Genomic DNA, 19,097 nt, shown 5'->3' on the forward strand with positions numbered 1-19,097 from the left:
GAAGTCTTTACTTAGCAATTTTTCCATCATCAAGGGATATAATTAACTGCATTGTACTCGGGGTAATTAATTAATTCTTCGATCTTTTACAATTCAATTCGTTATTTACAAATTTATTTTTATTTTTATTCTGCATGTAGAAAAATATGAAGAGTAAGGGATACCTTTTTTTTTATTAGAAAAACAATCCGAAAGTTCCAGTCCTCATTCTGCCTCGTCTTCAATTGCCTCGATCCACACCTCGTCCAAGCACGACAACGAAAAAATAATAGGATTGAGGATGTGGAAAAAATTGTCGATGAAATTAAAGAACAATCGAAGCCATAGAAATGTAAGGTGGATATAATGACATTTGCTTTTTGACGGATATTATGACTGACATTTGCTTTTTCATAATTCGTCAAGAATAGATGATGGACAAAATCCGTCGTAATAAGCAGTTTCATATGCTTTTTGATGGATTTGGCCACTAATAACATAATGTTTTCTTCTGGTACCGTTTATAGTCAATGACTACATGCATGTTGGACAAGCTTGTAATCACTAGCTATTTATACAATAAGCATACAATGTATGAGTGGATCATGAGTACAATTCTATAACTATGATGGGTTTGTTTTTATAGAACGTTCAAGCGCAATCTCAAAAAGATCAGCATCAGATTCTTCGTCATAGTCAAGCTTACATCTATGACTATTTCCCACGGTCATCCTCCCACTTGCAATCTCGTCACTATTTCCTCTAGTAATGAAAAAGTTGCTTAAATATTGAGGCTCTATTCTTCCAATGGAAAACAGCTCTTTGCTGTCCTCGAGCCCAGCTGTAGTACCAGCACATGGGTTGGGTATGCGCTGCCCGTTTGCCGGGCCGTAATAAAATGGAGATTGCCCCAAGTTGACAAGTATTGTGGCCCCTGTTTTGGAAGCAAGAGTAGGGTAGAGAGGTGTCCCGAACTCTTCTGCTTTACAGTTAATGACGTGAACTAAGTGTGAGTTGACTGTGAAGAAAACCTTCTTCTTCCTCGGATCGAAACCACAACCAACCACTTTGTTTTCTTTTGCCCACTCATGTTTCTCCGATTCACAAACCAGCTTCATTCCTAACATAAATAGAGAGTAATGCTTAAGATTCTATATATAGGACGTAGCTACAGCGAAATACGCGAAGACTATGAACCAACATGAATGTACAATATTAAAACACTGTGGAAAAGAATCAATTTTAGCCGATTTATACGACTAATCGATGATCCTATAACCTATAACTCCCTGCAACATCAGAAAAATAACTTTTTTTTTTTGTCAACTATTGGGTCACAATAGGCCAGCGCATTAGCCAAATCCCTACATTCGTATGGAGCAAGACTCAATCCCTGGTGTGATGGTGCATTGTGCATTAAGGATTTACAATTGGTCACTACACTAAGGTCACTTTACATCAGAAAACATAACTTTTGTTTGCCAAAAAAAAATAACTTTTTAGCTAATTTAATTCAACTTATTAAATGGTTTCACAATTTTACTATGTTGGTAAAGTAAAATAAATTAACAAATAGAAAAAAATTATCATTTCTAAATAAGTGAAATTTGTTTTAGGTTCGTAAACCCAAATCAAAAACGAAAATTATCTCCACTATCAATAAACACAACTTAATATGAAAAAACGAATGTATTAAATAATTAAAAAAACTAAGTAATTTTATTTTTAAATTCTAGTTTAGAATTTTTTATTTATAAGATTATAGTCTTATCAATCCGCGAAAAAATTATATCACAACCTAAAATACCTAGGGGGAATTTCAAAATTACTATTTTCTTATACAATTTTCAAAAAATGTCTCATTTCTAAAACTTTTTAAAGAATGCTATTGAAAAACTGATATTTTTTTGGATTATGTATGTAAGCTTATAAAAATATACACAAATTAACATTATATGTGTATAAAATTTTATATATACTTTATAAATACCGTATAATACTTTTTAAAAAACCTTTAAAACACTTTTAAAAATCATTTAAAATTTTATAAAACTTTATAATATTCTGATAGTTTATGAGTAGTAGTTATTATCAAGAAATATCTTTTAATCTTATAAACTTTATAAAACTTTACAAGTTTTCAAATTTAATAAAAGATATTTTTGAAAATAAATAGATGAAATTTTTTTTAAAAAAGGAGTACCAAAAAGTGTATTTCTCAGAAATGACACAACATATCTTAACAACGAAAAAACCACTAATTGAATCACACAGGTTTTAACCAACATATCTAAATTTACCTTGAATAGACCCAAAAAAAAAACAGTAAGGCACTAGTCAACGCAGAGCCGGGATCATATTCTATATGATAAGGGCTTGAGTGGAACAACATATACTAGAGCATTAGCATTATGCAGCATAAGCATTAAGCTGCATAAGCTGTATGCTCTGATTAATATAACACATTTTGTTGATTGTTATAGCAGTGAGTATCATATATGATATTTATATTTAATATATGATATTAATTAAATAAATATAATTTAAATGTGTTTGATTAACAAAATTAATTATCACTCATTGCTTTATGATATTTTTAATATATTTTATATTTAATAAATACTATAAATTGTTATATATATAAATGTGTAATTTAATTATTTTCAACTATATATATTTATCGTGTAACACATTAATTACAAAATAATTAATATATATTATAAGTTTTTTATAAAACTTTATATCTATATTTATATTTTTAGTTTCAATACAATTTTAAAATATATATAATATAACACAATAAACTATAATAAAACAATGATATATATTATAAACGTTATATCTACATTAATATTTTAATGTATTAAATAAATTATTATATTTTTTTAAATAATAACATTAAGTAGTTTCTCATATATATTATCTTATAACAAATAATTTTATATTTTATGAAATCATAATTTTATATTTTTACAAAATAAATTAATTATTTAAAATTATTATAATATATATTAATATTTTAGAGTTAAATGCTTGAGAAATGCTTCAAATGAGAGCATATAGAAAGAGAGCATATGAGAACATCTCCAACTTCTAAATGCTCCCTTATATTCTCTCTTAATAAATGTTGATTGGATGATAAAATTAAAAAAGCTTTTTCATATGCTTTTCCATTCAAGGCCTAAATAGAGAGTTGTTGTTTGGGGTCAACAGAAGTTCAAATGAGAGCATATAGAAAGAGAGCATATGAGAACATCTCCAACTTCTAAATGCTCCCTTATATTCTCTCCTAATAAATGTTGATTGGATGATAAAATTAAAAAAGCTTTTTCATATGCTTTTCCATTCAAGGCCTAAATAGAGAGTTGTTGTTTGGGGTCAACAGAAGTAATGAGGTTTCATAACAATTGGGGCTTCTAGATGATTGTGACCACGATGTTATTATATTCCTTAGTGGGTCTCCATTTCTAATTAGCAATTATAAAATCTCAAACTCAATGGACAGCCAACTTTTATATATTAGACCGAATCTTTCTTTGGACAATTGATTAGAATTCCTCCTTAGTAAACGAGTTTGAAGATCGATAATTAGATGATGAAACTAAATGATTCAAAAGACTGAGGCAAATATACAAATAAATACGTACCATCAAGATAGACAGCACCGTCGGATTGGAACCCAATAGAAGCCAAGAACTTTCCTGGTAGTTGTGTCTCGCCGGTTCTAAAGGAACCACCCGTCGCTAGTCCTAGGGACAAAATGGCTTCTTCGTTTTCCCCATCCCATTCTTTTGTTTTGACAAGTTTTAATCCTTGGCTCTTGAACAACTTGGTCTTTTCACTTTCCATTGATGCGAGGTCCCAACCTACGTTGTTACCACCCTCACTGAATCCACAGCCCTGTTGGAAGATTTCCAGGATTGTGATTTCAAAGTAAGCCTCTTGTGGGAAAGCAGAACTTACAAGTTGTGGTCCGGGAAGTGGTAAAGCTGCTCGGAGAACCATCAAAGGGTTTCTTTTGTTGTTGACCGTATCTTTGAACGCATGATTAAACTTGATCGTTTGTGTGAATTCCACGGAGCCGTTTGACACTTCCCATGTGATTACTACACCAGGATCTTCGCTTCCTGCCGTCGTGCAAATCCCTGGAAGAACTGATCCCGGTGACGCCCCGGTCACAGAAGGAGCCTGTGCGTGAACGAAGAATCCAAACCTTGTCCACCCATTCTGGACCGCTTCGTTCACCAAAGCCGGATGCTCCGTCCAGATAAATAGACCAGGCTTTGACGGGAGTCCTCCGGTTTTGGCGCTTCCGGAGAGGGAATAGTTGTTGATACTTCCTCTGCGCTTGATGTTGGAGGTATCTAGCTGGTGGATGAGGCTTTTCTGGTGGAGCTTTGAGATTCTAGCCTGGAAGCTATCGCTCCCAATAGGGCTTGCGGCGTTAAGGGATGTGGTGATCTCTGGTTGGCGGAGAAAGCACCAGCGACGGAGGAAGACTACAAGGAGAGAAGAGAGGACAACAACGGAGAGAATCCCTGCGGTTAAATGGGCCCACCGAAGCATCTCTTGCATTGAATAATTTCTGAGATAGAGAGAGCGATGGAGGGAGAAGAAGGAGATGTTCGGACCCGTTCAAGCTTGGAAGAAAGTACATTTGCTTACAAGTAAAAGCTGGAATTATAAAAACTAGGTTGGTACCCTTGCTATTGCTAGGCCGCAGGATTATTTCTCCTTTATTTTTTTATTTAATTTTTAAAATATTCTGTTTTATGTTTTCTGAAAGACTAATTTTTGTATATTGTTTGTGATAAAAAACCATGATTAATATAGTTTATGACAATGATCATCGTTAATATTGGTTTTTTCAGTTTTTTATTATTATTTGTTGCTGCATAATTTTGTTTTATTATCATCACTTCAAAACTATTAAATGTGTCTTAGCGAGTTAAACATTTCATTATGTAAATATCGATTAAAAGAAAATTTTGATTACTATGATCAATCTGCTATCAAAATAGAATTAGGGCATCCTAATTATAGAATTATTTATGTCTCATTTTATACCCAGCCGGATCAATTCTTTTTAACTTAATTTATAATTTTATATTTATACATTAATTTCATCTAATTTGTATTAAACATAGGCTTTGTATCTACAATATATTTTATGAAAACTACCCTATGTTTTTTCTCTTTTTCTAAACTAACTCTTTTTTTTTTTTGTAAAAAGACAGTCCTATCTTTGCTATTAAATTAAAATACATTTTGACTCTTTAAAAATTGTATATAAAATTTCGTTGATTATATTTAAAAATTTGAAAAAAAAAAGAAAAAAAACATTAAGTAGCTTTCAAAAATATAATTGTAGATACATTTATTCAAAAACTCTCCTTGTTTAAAGTTTTAGTTACTCATATACTTTGTAAAATAATTTAGAATAAAGAATTTCAATTTTGGAATTACAAGATAGGTTTCAATTTCATCAAGGCAATTAGATCAGTTGAGGATCTTTATGTAGACTTCATTTAGGAAGGAACATCTCAGAATGTGACTAATTGAAAATCACAGGGTTGGTTTGAGACTAACCACAAAAGAAAACATATAAACTTTTAGAAAACAACAACATTTAGAAACAATAGATCTAGTCTCACTTATGCGTCGGATAAATTATGAAAGCACTTGACATTTGCGCTGCTGTAGAAGAGTTTACACGTCATCGCTTCAAAGAAGCATTTTGAGTTTGAGAGTTTCATCTCTTTTGAATTGAGTGCACAGTTCAAATGAGAGCAGAGTAAATCCTGGAGTGACCCGTCTTGGTTATCTTGCACCGAGATTAGGCAGTTTTTCGATCAAGTGCAATAGATTCTCTACGGCTTTGCAACTTAAGCTTCTTTGTTCTTTCTTGTTTTTTTTCTGAGTCTGATTCTGATTCCAAGAGAAAGTCTCTGATTTGTGTAATTAAATGACGGATTCCTTTGAGGTTGATATACTCTCCTTTTTATTATTTATCAAAAAATTATCACTCAGCCAGATTAGAAAGGATAGAAACTCGCCTAGGTGCAAGGTGCAACGAGGGAGATTTAATGGATTTAGGGGTCTCAGAGCAGTTGCGGAAGGCTGTTGATATTCCCAACTCCAATCGCTGCTAGATATGACACACTAGTCCAGCAAGAAGAGGCTCTTGCTTAGATATTACACACCAAGAAACAAGGAAGTGTTCTAGACAAAGAACAAAGAGATAGACTCATAAAATGAAAAGGAAAATTGATTGATGATTCTCAAATGAGATTACATGTGTTTATATAGGAATAATAAACTTGGTAACAAAGCCATGTATTGATTATTCTTGAAGCTAAAAGACAATTAATATAGATTGTTGATGGAGACCCAATTCTGGAAGTTTTCCATCCCAAGGTGAGTTGAACTCCATTTTCGTCTCCCCTCTTTGACCACAAAAATAAATTGATTATTTTAGGCTTTCTTGGACTTGTATTAGGCTCAAAGTGGACTTCCAAACAAAAGAGTAGACCATTAGTGAAGTGTGAGTCAATTGCCTCATTAAAACCTTTCCTGGAAAACCCATTGGGACAAAACCAAGGATAAGGAACAAGGTACAATGTCCACACACCCTTCGGTCAACTTAGCTCTTCATTGTGTTTGGATCAAGGTTACTGTTGTGTGTTAGTTTAAGCAGAAGTAAAGAGAGAAATGTGAGAGTGAGAGTAGTGAAATGAGTGAAGAACAAAGAGAATAATGGTAGAATAGAATTCCATTAGTGTAAGTATTACAATGTCGGCTACAACCTTTAAATAGGAGAACAAAACTAGGGCTACACACAGTTTAGTCGACAACTAGGTGATAGAGACATAAAGAGAGAGAGAGAGGTGATCCCAATGGTGATATTCACCGGTCATGGTCTCCTTGGACGAAGCCAACCCGTGACTATGCTCCCTCCTTATCCTCTAACGGCTATAATGGGATCTAGATCCTTCTTATGGGCCTTAGATGACCAGGCCTCTACTCCCTTCCATATGTCTTGGTAGAACTCGGCCTTATCGAACATTGTACGTTGTACGGACAACCGTACGGACACGACTCGGCCTCTTGGTGATTCATGATCAATACTCCCACTCAAGCTTAGTCTAATGTAATGACTAAGCTTGGAACACATGAATCACCACCTCATTAAAAACCTTAACATAGAAAACCTCATGGGACAAAACTATGTTAAGGGAAAAAGAGTGGGATGTCCATGTGTTAGAGGAGTCGATCATGGGCGAGTAAGGTCTACAAGCCCAAGTTTGCCATGAATATGTTTGCAAACCTTCGGACATGCAGCCTTAGTGAATATGTCTGCCAGTTGATCCTTACTTGGAGTGTAGCTTGGTAGTGTTACACCATCTTTAATCTTCTCTCGAACCTTGTGGCAGTCTACTTCAATGTGCTTAGTTCTCTCGTGGAAAACCGGGTTGGTGGCGATATGAATTGCAGCTTCGTTGTCACAGTGCATGATAATTGGCTTCTTTGACTTAATGCCAAGGTCTTTGAGGAGAACCTTAAGCCATGTCAGCTCATTAGCTAGCTTCCTCATGGCTCTATATTCGGCTTCAGCACTAGAACATGACACCACCTTTTGTATCTTGGACTTCCATGTGACTAGATTGCCTCCAATGAACGTACAATATCATGTGGTAGATCGTCTATCCAGCGTATCACCAGCATAGTCCGCATTACAATATCCTACGATCTTGGTATTTGCATTCTTTCCCATCCAAATGCCTTGGCCCGGGCTCCCCTTGAGTTAGCTTAAGATGCGTTCCACCATACTCCAATGGTACTTGGTTGCTGCTTTCATAAATTGACTCACCTCATTCACAGCATAACACAGGTCATGTCGTGTAATGGTGAGGTAGATCAACTTACCTACCAAACACCGATATCTTGTCACATCTTCATATGGTGCATGCAACGGATCAAGTGGAGCATCTTTATCCTGGTTCTGCTTGTGCTCCCCCTTTCGCTTGGCCTGGTAGCCTTCTTCAAGCGGTGTCGGTGCCGGTTTCACACCAAGTTTACCTGTCTCACTTAAAAGATCAAGAGCATACTTTCGTTGGGAGAGAAATAAACCCTCCGAAGAACGGTATATTTCAATACCAAGAAAGTATTTGAGTTCACCAAGGTCTTTAATAGCAAAAGTAGAGTGGAGGAAAGCTTTGGTGTTTTGTATACCATCCTTGTCATCACCGGAGATGATAATATCATCGACATAGATAAGGACGACCACAATTCCTCTAGAGGTGCGATGTGTGAAGAGAGTGTGGTCAGCTTTTGATCGCTTGAAGCCATGGGATTTAAGCATGGAGCTTAGCTTGTGATACCAGGCTTGGGGAGACTGCTTCAAACCGTAGATAGCCTTGCGAAGCCGTAGAACCTTTCCCGGAGCTACCGTGTTTTAAAAACTAGGTGGGGGATACATGTAGACTTCTTTGCTGAGCTCCCCCTGAAGAAAGGCGTTCTTAACGTTCATTTGCCAAAGATCCCAAGACAGGTTCGTGGCCAGTGAGAGAACCACGCGAACAGTGTGGAGTTTAGCGACCAGAGCAAAGGTATCCGTGTAATCAGCACCGTACATTTGAGTGGACCCACGAGCTACAAGGCGAGCTTTGTGACGTTCGATGTCTCCATTGCTCTGGAATTTGATAGTAAATACCCATTTGGAACTTACTGCCTTCTTTCCTTTTGGCTGGTCGACCTCGTCCCAAGTATGGTTCCGGACCATAGCGCCCGTCTCATCGGCCACCGCATCGATCCACACTTGATGTTCTTTTTGCATCATCGTAAGTTTTGGGAAATGAAATGGTCATCCACTTTCTCAAGAAAAGCCGCATGATCTGGTGGTAGTAGGGCAAGCGAACACACAGCCTGAATAGGATGAGCGACAGCTTGATTGTTGTAATACACCCGCTTGACTGTCTTAAGGCGTTCGCTTCTCCTAGGCTGGATTGTCTTAAGGCACTCACTTCTCCTAGGCTGGACTGATTGGGAGATAGGAGCGTCAAGTGTCACACCATCATCGTTATCATCTCCACCGTCATTATCAAGGGCCATTGGCTCCGTTTGTACGTCTTCGGTCCTAGTCGGCACGCTCTCGGTGAGATCTTCCATGGGATCACTAACATCAGGTGGTGTTCCCCTAGGTGACGATGGTGTCGAAGTATGATGATGATTGGCCTCACTTGGTTCCAGTTGAGGAGATTGTGTAGTAATGCCAAGATGATCAAGGAGGTGACGTAAGTTGGCTGCACGATCCAAGTTGGAGTGAGATAAGTCCTTCAAGCTTTCCCAATCCTTCTTTTGGTAGTATCCAAGACCTTCTATAAATTTCACATCCCGAGATATAAGCGTACGACCGTTGGTCGGATCATAACACTTGTACCCCTTTTGGCTTGTTGAGTACCCGAGACACATACATTTGATGCTTTTGGCATCAAGTTTACTTCTTTGTTCACCTTATATTAAGACAAAACAAACAGAACCAAAAACCCGTATGTGACCGAATGAAGGTTTAGTTTTGTTTAATACCTCATAAGGTGACACATCTTGTAGGACTTTTGTTGGTATTCTATTGAGCAAGTAACACGCCATCATCACAGAATCTCCCCAAAACCTCTTGGTGACATTTGTGTGGAACATCATCGACCTTGCAACTTCCATAAGGTGTCGGTTCTTCCTTTCTGCCACTCCATTTTGTTGAGGCATATATGGGCAGCTTGTTTGTTGTAGTATGCGTGTTTTGCTAAGTGTTCTTTAAGTTTGTGACTTGTATATTCTCCTCCATTATCCGATCTTAGTACCTTAAATTAGCATTGAAATGATTAGTAACATAATTCTGAAAATTAACAAAGGCATCATAAACTCTATCCTTAGAAGGTAACAAAGTTAACCAAGTGTACTTAGATTTCTCATCAATGAAGCTCACAAAATACTTGTTATTATCTCTAGATAGGCAGGGAGATGTCCAAACATCAGAATGTACTAGATCAAAGCAATGCTCATATATGGTAGTAGATTTAGGAAAAACAGACTTGCAATGGTTTCCAAGAATACAAGACTCACAACTTGAGTTATCAAAAGAAACACTAGGCAACATTAGTTCAGAAGCACGAGAGTGAGGGTGGCCTAGTCTAGCATGCTATATATCACTTGAAATACTACTAAGGTTTGACATAAGCGAAAAAGCATTGGAAGAACTTGATGAAGTGTTCTCTAGGACATAGAGATCTCCTCTAGCATCCCCTTCTCCAAGAATCTTTCTAGTCTAAATATCCTGAAAATGTACACTATTAGGTCCAAATATAGTATAACAATTCAGATCAGTAGTAGCTCTCTTAACCGATAAAAGATTAGATGTAAACGTAGGCATAAAGAAAGCTTTTGAATTATTATCAAATAGTTTCAAGTCTCCTATCACCATTGGCAATAATTACATTTCCTACAGCCGGTTTTATGTTGTTCATAAGACTCGGGTAACTTATCATCTGGTGAGAAGATCCCGAGTCTACAAGAAGAGACGTACTAGGTTTAGAGGCCAAGAAAGTGATACCAGAGTCCTTGAGTGCAGTGATAAATCTGATGAGAGCCTTTAGGTGTGATTTCCTCATAAGATCCCCATAGTAAGCTGCCATAGCCGTAGCACCTCCTTGGTTTGCTGCACCGGTACCCTGACCACTTGGTCCTTCTTGCGAGAGATTAGCCTTAAACTTGGCAGGCTTGAGATGGGGATGAAGAATCCAACATTTGTCCTTGATGTGGCCCTCTTCTTGCAATGGTCGCATACCACCCACCACCTATTTGTGCTCATGCTTGTAGACACCCTTGTTTGCCGTGGCCAATTCCTCCTTGCCACTAAATAGGCCAAGTGAAATCTTGTTCCTTTTGAACTTGTGAACATACATCATCAAGAGTAGGTAACTTGTCGCCTCTAAGGATGTGTTTGATGAGATCATTAAATGCCGGATTCAGAGTGAGAAGGAGACCAAAGACCTTGTCTTGCTCTTTTCTCTCATTAAGGATAGCCGGATCGATTGTACTTGGTCGGAGCATCTCAAGTTCGGCCCAAAGTGACCTGAACTTTCCAAAGTGCTTCGTGAACTCCAAGTCTTCTTGGTGGAGACCGTTAATTGCCTTCTTGACTTCAAACACTCGAGTCAAGTTGGTCACGTTCCCATAGACATTCGCAAGCGTCTCCCAAAGTTCCTTGGCCGTCTTGCAGTATGAGTAGGCTTCAAGGATTGGTGCGTCCAGCGAGTTTTGGAGAATGGCAAGCACGGTCTGATCTTCTTGGAACCACTTGATTTCCTTCTCGGGATCAGCCTCCTTGTCTTCTTCCTTTCCCTCCTTACCGTCTTCTTTGATAGCTTTCTTGGGGAGTTGGTCCGTTTTAACATGGATCCATAAACCCCGGCCACTAAGAGCGGTCTTTGTGGTTCTTTTCCACAACAAGTAATTTGCTCCTTTGAGCACCACTGGAGTAAAAATTGGTTTGTTGTTGTTATCCATAGTAAACGTTTTGAGAAACAGAGTAATGAGAGTCGAGGCGAGAGTATGAGAGTATAAGAGTAGCAAAGAGGAAGAAGAGTGAGTTTAGAGAATCAAAGATCAAGACACTTGCTCTGATACCATGTTAGTTTAAGCGGAAGTAAAGATAGAAATGTGAGAGCGAGAGTAGTGAAATGAGTGAAGAACAAAGAGAATAATAGTAGAATATAATTCCATTAGTGTAAGTATTACAATGTCGGCTACAACCTTTAAATAGGAGAACCAAACTAGGGCTACACACAGTTTAGTCGAAAACTAGGTGATAAAGACATAAAGAGAGAGAGAGAGGTGATCCCAATGGTGATAGTGACCGGTCATGGTCTCCTTGGACGAAGCCAACCCGTGACTATGCTCCCTCCTTATCCTCTAACGGCTATAATGGGATCTAGATCCTTCTTATGGGCCTTAGATGACCAGGCCTCTACTCCCTTCCATATGTCTTGGTAGAACTCGGCCTTATCTAACACTGTACGTTGTACGGACGACCGTACGGACACGACTCAGCCTCTTGGTGATTCATGATCAATACTCCCACTCAAGCTTAGTCTAATGTAATGACTAAGCTTAGAACACATGAATCACCACCTCATTAAAAACCTTAACATAGAAAACCTCATGGGACAAAACTATGTTAAGGGAAAAAGAGTGTGATGTCCATGTGTTAGAGGAGTCGATCATAGGCGAGTAAGGTCTACAAGCCCAAGTTTGCCATGAATATATTCGCAAACCTTCGGACATGCAGCCTTAGTGAATATCTCTGCCAGTTGATCCTTACTTGGAGTGTAGCTTGGTAGTGTTACACCATCTTTAATCTTCTCTCAAACCATGTGGCAGTCTACTTCAATGTGCTTAGTTCTCTCGTGGAAAACCGGGTTGGTGGCGATATGAATTGCAGCTTCGTTGTCACAGTGCATGATAATTGGCTTCAATGCCAAGGTCTTTGAGGAGACCCTTAAGCCATGTCAGCTCATTAGCTAGCTTCCTCATCGCTCTATATTCGGCTTCAGCACTAGAACATGACACCACCTTTTGTATCTCGGACTTCCATGTGACTATATTGCCTCCAATGAACGTACAATATCATGTGGTAGATTGTCTATCCAGCGTATCACCAGCATAGTCCGCATTACAATATCCTATGATCTTGGTATTTGCATTCTTTCCCATCCAAATGCCTTGGCCCGGGCTCCCCTTGAGTTAGCTTAAGATGCGTTCCACCATACTCCAATGGTACTTGGTTAGTGCTTTCATAAATTGACTCACCTGATTCACAGCATAACACAGGTCAGGTCGTGTAATGGTAAGGTAGATCAACTTACCTACCAAACACCGATATCTTGTCACATCTTCATATGGTGCATGCAACGGATCAAGTGGAGCATCTTTATCCTGGTTCTGCTTGTGCTCCCCCTTTCGCTTGGCCTGGTAGCCTTCTTCAAGCAGTTTCGGTGCCGGTTTCACACCAAGTTTACCTGTCTCACTTAAAAGATCAAGAGCATACTTTCGTTGGGAGAGAAATAAACCCTCCGAAGAACGGTATATTTCAATACCAAGAAAGTATTTGAGTTCACCAAGGTCTTTAATAGCAAAAGTAGAGTGGAGGAAAGCTTTGGTGTTTTGTATACCATCCTTGTCATCACCGGAGATGATAATATCATCGACATAGATAAGGACGACCACAATTCCTCTAGAGGTGCGATGTGTGAAGAGAGTGTGGTCAGCTTTTGATCGCTTGAAGCCATGGGATTTAAGCATGGAGCTTAGCTTGTGATACCAGGCTTGGGGAGACTGCTTCAAACCGTAGATAGCCTTGCGAAGCCGTAGAACCTTTCCCGGAGCTACCGTGTTTTAAAAACTAGGTGGGGGATACATGTAGACTTCTTTGCTGAGCTCCCCCTGAAGAAAGGCGTTCTTAACGTTCATTTGCCAAAGATCCCAAGACAGGTTCGTGGCCAGTGAGAGAACCACGCGAACAGTGTGGAGTTTAGCGACCAGAGCAAAGGTATCCGTGTAATCAGCACCGTACATTTGAGTGGACCCACGAGCTATAAGGCAAGCTTTGTGACGTTCGATGTCTCCATTGCTCTGGAATTTGATAGTAAATACCCATTTGGAACTTACTGCCTTATTTCCTTTTGGCAGGTCGACCTCATCCCAAGTATGGTTCCGGACCATAGCACCCGTCTCATCGGCCACTTCATCGATCCACACTTGATGTTCTTTTGCATCATCGTAAGTTTGGGGAAATGAAATGGTCATCCACTTTCCCAAGAAAAGCCGCATGATCTGGTGGTAGTAGGGCAAGCGAACACACAGCCTGAATAGGATGAGCAACAGCTTGATTGTTGTAATACACCCGCTTGACTGTCTTAAGGCGTTCGCTTCTCCTAGGCTGGCTTGTCTTAAGGCGCTCACTTCTCCTAGGCTGGACTGATTGGGAGATAGGAGCGTCAAGTGTCACACCATCATCATTATCATCTCCACCGTCATTATCAAGGGCCATTGGCTCCGTTTGTACGTCTTTGGTCCTAGTCAGCATGCTCTCGGTGAGATCTTCCATGGGATCACTAACATCAGGTGGTGTTCCCCTAGGTGACGATGGTGTCGAAGTATGATGATGATTGGCCTCAGTGGTTCCAGTTGAGGAGATTGTGTAGTAATGCCAAGATGATCAAGGAGGTGACGTAAGTTGGCTGCACGATCCGATTTGGAGTGAGATAAGTCCTTCAAGCTTTCCCAATCCTTCTTTTGGTAGTATCCAAGACCTTCTATAAATTTCACATCCCGAGATATAAGCGTACGACCGTTGGTCGGATCATAACACTTGTACCCCTTTTGGCTTGTTGAGTACCCAAGACACATACATTTGATGATTTTGGCGTCAAGTTTACTTCTTTGTTCACCTGGTATCAAGACAAAACAAACAGAACCAAAAACCCGTATGTGACCGAATGAAGGTTTAGTTTTGTTTAATACCTCATAAGGTGACACATCTTGTAGGACTTTTGTTGGTGTTCTATTGAGCAGGTAACACGCCATCATCTTAGAATCTCCCCAAAACCTCTTGGTGACATTTGTGTGGAACATCATCGACCGGGCAACTTCCATAAGGTGTCGGTTCTTCCTTTCTGCCACTCCATTTTGTTGAGGCGTATATGGGCAGCTTGTTTGTTGTAGTATGCCGTGTTTTGCTAAGTGTTCTTTAAGTTTGTGACTTGTGTATTCTCCTCCATTATCCGATCTTAGTACCTTAATTTTAGCATTGAAATGATTAGTAACATAATTCTGAAAATTAACAAAGGCATCAGAAACTCTATCCTTAGAAGGTAACAAAGTTAACCAAGTGTACTTAGATTTCTCATCAGTGAAGGTCACAAAGNTAGGACTTTTGTTGGTGTTCTATTGAGCAGGTAACACGCCATCATCTTAGAATCTCCCCAAAACCTCTTGGTGACATTTGTGTGGAACATCATCGACCGGGCAACTTCCATAAGGTGTCGGTTCTTCCTTTCTGCCACTCCATTTTGTTGAGGCGTATATGGGCAGCTTGTTTGTTGTAGTATGCCGTGTTTTGCTAAGTGTTCTTTAAGTTTGTGACTTGTGTATTCTCCTCCATTATCCGATCTTAGTACCTTAATTTTAGCATTGAAATGATTAGTAACATAATTCTGAAAATTAACAAAGGCATCAGAAACTCTATCCTTAGAAGGTAACAAAGTTAACCAAGTGTACTTAGATTTCTCATCAGTGAAGGTCACAAAATACTTGTTATTATCTCTAGATAGGCAGGGAGATGTCCAAACATCAGAATGTACTAGATCAAAGCAATGCTCATATATGGTAGTAGATTTAGGAAAAACAGACTTGCAATGGTTTCCAAGAATACAAGACTCACAACTTGAGTTATCAAAAGAAACACTAGGCAACATTAGTTCGAAAGCACGAGAGTGAGGGTGGCCTAGTCTAGCATGCTATATATCACTTGAAATACTACTAAGGTTTGACATAAGCGAAAAAGCATTAGAAGAACTTGATGAAGTGTTCTCTAGGACATAGAGATCTCCTCTAGCATCCCCTTCTCCAAGAATCTTTCTAGTCTAAATATCCTGAAAATGTACACTATTAGGTCCAAATATAGTATAACAATTCAGATCAGTAGTAGCTCTCTTAACCGATAAAAGATTAGATGTAAACGTAGGCATAAAGAAAGCTTTTGAATTATTATTAAATAGTTTCAAGTCTCCTATCACCATTGGCAATAATTACATTTCATACAGCCGGTTTTATGTTGTTCATAAGACTCGGGTAACTTATCATATGGTGAGAAGATCCCGAGTCTCCAAGAAGAGACGTACTAGGTTTAGAGGCCAAGAAAGTGATACAAGAGTCCTTGAGTGCAGTGATAAATCTGATGAGAGCCTTTAGGTCTGATTTACTCATAAGATCCCCATAAGAAGCTGCCATAGCCGTAGCGCCTCCTTGGTTTGCCGCACCGGTACCCTGACCACTTGGTCCTTCTTGCGAGAGATTAGCCTTACACTTGGCAGGCTTGAGATGGGGATGAAGAATCCAACATTTGTCCTTGATGTGGCCCTCTTCTTGCAATGGTCGCATACCACCACCTATTTGTGCTCATGCTTGTAGAAACCCTTGTTTGCCGTGGCCAATTCCTCCTTGCCAATAGGCCAAGTGAACTCTTGTTCCTTTTGAACTTGTGAACATACATCATCAAGAGTAGGTAACTTGTCGCCTCTAAGGATGTGTTTGATGAGATCATTAAATGCCGGATTCAGAGTGAGAAGGAGACCAAAGACCTTGTCTTGCTCTTTTCTCTCATTAAGGATAGCCGGATCGATTGTACTTGGTCGGAGCATCTCAAGTTCGGCCCAAAGTGACCTGAACTTTCCAAAGTGCTTCGTGAACTCCAAGTCTTCTTGGTGGAGACCGTTAATTGCCTTATTGACTTCAAACACTCGAGTCAAGTTGGTCATATTCCCATAGACATTCGCAAGCGTCTCCCAAAGTTCCTTGGCCATCTTGCAGTATGAGTAGGCTTCAAGGATTGGTGCGTCCAGCAAGTTTTGGAGAATGGCAAGCACGGTCTGATCTTCTTGGAACCACTTGATTTCCTTCTCGAGATCAGCCTCCTTGTCTTCTTCCTTTCCCTCCTTACCGTCTTCTTTGATAGCTTTCTTGGGGAGTTGGTCCGTTTTAACATGGATCCATAAACCCCGGCCACTAAAAGCGGTCTTTGTGGTTCTTTTCCACAACCAGTAATTTACTCCTTTGAGCACCACTGGAGTAACAATTGGTTTGTTGTTATCCATAGTAAACGTTTTGAGAAACAGAGTAAAGAGAGTCGAGCCGAGAGTATGAGAGTATAAGAGTAGCAATGAGGAAGAAGAGTGAGTTTAGAGAATCAAAGATGAAGACACTTGCTCTGATACCATGTTAGTTTAAGCGGAAGTAAAGATAGAAATGTGAGAGCGAGAGTAGTGAAATGAGTGAAGAACAAAGAGAATAATAGTAGAATATAATTCCATTAGTGTAAGTATTACAATGTCGGCTACAACCTTTAAATAGGAGAACAAAACTAGGGCTACACACAGTTTAGTCGACAACTAGGTGATAGAGACATAAAGAGAGAGAGAGAGGTGATCCCAATGGTGATAGTGACCAGTCATAGTCTCCTAGGACGAAGCCAACCCGTGACTAGGCTCCCTCCTTATCTTCTAACGGCTATAATGGGATTTCTAGATCCTTCTTATGGGCCTTAGATGACCAGGCCTCTACTCCCTTCCATATGTCTTGGTAGAACTCGGCCTTATCGTACACTGTACGGACGACCGTATGGACACGATTCAGCCTCTTGGTGATTCATGATCAATATAGTGTTGTACTTGGTGTTCCTCTTTGTTCCAAATATCTTCAACTATCAATTGCACAGCTCCAACAAGCTGTTTGGTCATCCCCATTGTCATTGGTCCAACGGGTACAAGCATAACATATTCTGGAACAACCTCAACTTCGACTTGATCATTTTCAGTTCTGCCCATTATCCTATCATTAAAACGACCCGACTTTTTTTAATAAATATATAAATAATAAATAATAATAATAAATAAACTACAACTAGTGGTCTCATACCCACTAGCCACCTAACCACAATCACAATCAACAGCAGAAATAACCAATATCAATATCCAATAAATACCAATAGTAATCCAATAATTATAACATAAGCAATATCCAAAGTTCAACCAACAGGAATCATAGAACCAACAACCTAGCAATGTTTCTAATGACCCAACTCTATAAACCTAGCAATGCCAGGCAACAAACAATCGAGTCCCTAGAACATCCTCCTCTTCATGAGTATTTTATAAACACTCAGTAAGGCAGTCCTCCCATCTACTGGGGTATACACACAAGCAATAGAGACATCTCTAACCATCAACCATCAACCAACAATCAACAATCAACAATAACAAACTAGGACTCTGCATCGACCGACACCAAGCATACATCGACCGACACCAGCTGGGGTTGCGTCGACCTACGCATGATATGCATCGTTCGATGCAAGGTTCACTTGCATCGACCTATGCTCCCATTGCATCGACCGACGCATGCTCGAGATATCAAGAAAACCCTAGGTTTTACGCGCCGTCCTTGCACTTGCATCGACCGACGCACAAAATGCATCGACCGATGCACATGCCGAGCATCATTTTCCCCGAAACTTCTCGCCGGATCTTCGTTCCTACATCCACAAAACTCGATCCCAAGCCACAAGAAAGCTTCCTAACGCCCCAAATAACAATCTAACAAGCCTAACAATACATACCAAGCAAATCAGTGAGATCTCCACCTTAGATAAGCCATGGTCATGCACTTACCTTTGCCAAGACGATTCTGAACCTCAAACAAGCAAAAAAAACACTTCCAGGAAGCTCCTACAACGATCCCACCTACAGATCTCCACAGGAACAGCCTCAAACTCCCAAAATCTCCCAAGAACACTTAGAACTCTTTTTCTCTCTTCTTTTCTCTCAAAAACGGCTAAACACGACTAATGAGACAAAACTCGAGTTAAAAGTTTTCCTAACCCAAAACGCAGCGTTTAACTTAAACTCGTCTGCAGAAAAATCGACCAATGCAACCCCTAAACCGAGATTTCGGTTCGCGGATGTTACAATTCTCCCCTACCAACATAGATTCGTCCTCGAATCTCTAACAACCTTGATATTTTATTGGCTCCTCATAAGGCCTATCCCTGCAAGCCAAAATGTTGGCTCCTCATCGGGCCTAAGCCCGCATGCCATAATATAGGGAAGTCAAATATTCGTTTCTCGGGTTGCCACCCTACAACGCGCCCCCGGATCGTCTTCCAAAGTCGATATATCAACAATACTCTCAACCAACAAAGTCTCAGAATACGACAGTACTAGGAGAACCCAAGTCCCCCAAGAGTCGCGAGCAAACAATTTTGAACACGTCTCAGTCCTATCCCTATC

General features: G+C 39.4%; 2 protein-coding genes across 2 annotated transcripts; both read right to left on the bottom strand.

The window, feature by feature from the left end:
• LOC104722384 lies at positions 553-4,617 on the bottom strand. Its single transcript, XM_010440533.2, has 2 exons — positions 3,627-4,617; positions 553-1,099 (listed from the first exon to the last, which is right to left on the bottom strand). The coding sequence occupies exons 1-2, from the start codon at positions 4,552-4,554 to the stop codon at positions 603-605; spliced, it is 1,425 nt and encodes a 474-aa protein (XP_010438835.1). The 5' UTR covers positions 4,555-4,617; the 3' UTR covers positions 553-602.
• Positions 7,784-8,341, bottom strand: LOC109126622 (uncharacterized mitochondrial protein AtMg00810-like). Its single transcript, XM_019230331.1, has one exon. It carries the CDS (start codon positions 8,339-8,341, stop codon positions 7,784-7,786), a length of 558 nt encoding a protein of 185 aa, XP_019085876.1.

Source organism: Camelina sativa, chromosome 2 (genome assembly GCF_000633955.1).
Source record: "Camelina sativa cultivar DH55 chromosome 2, Cs, whole genome shotgun sequence".
Taxonomy (NCBI): Eukaryota; Viridiplantae; Streptophyta; class Magnoliopsida; order Brassicales; family Brassicaceae; genus Camelina; species Camelina sativa.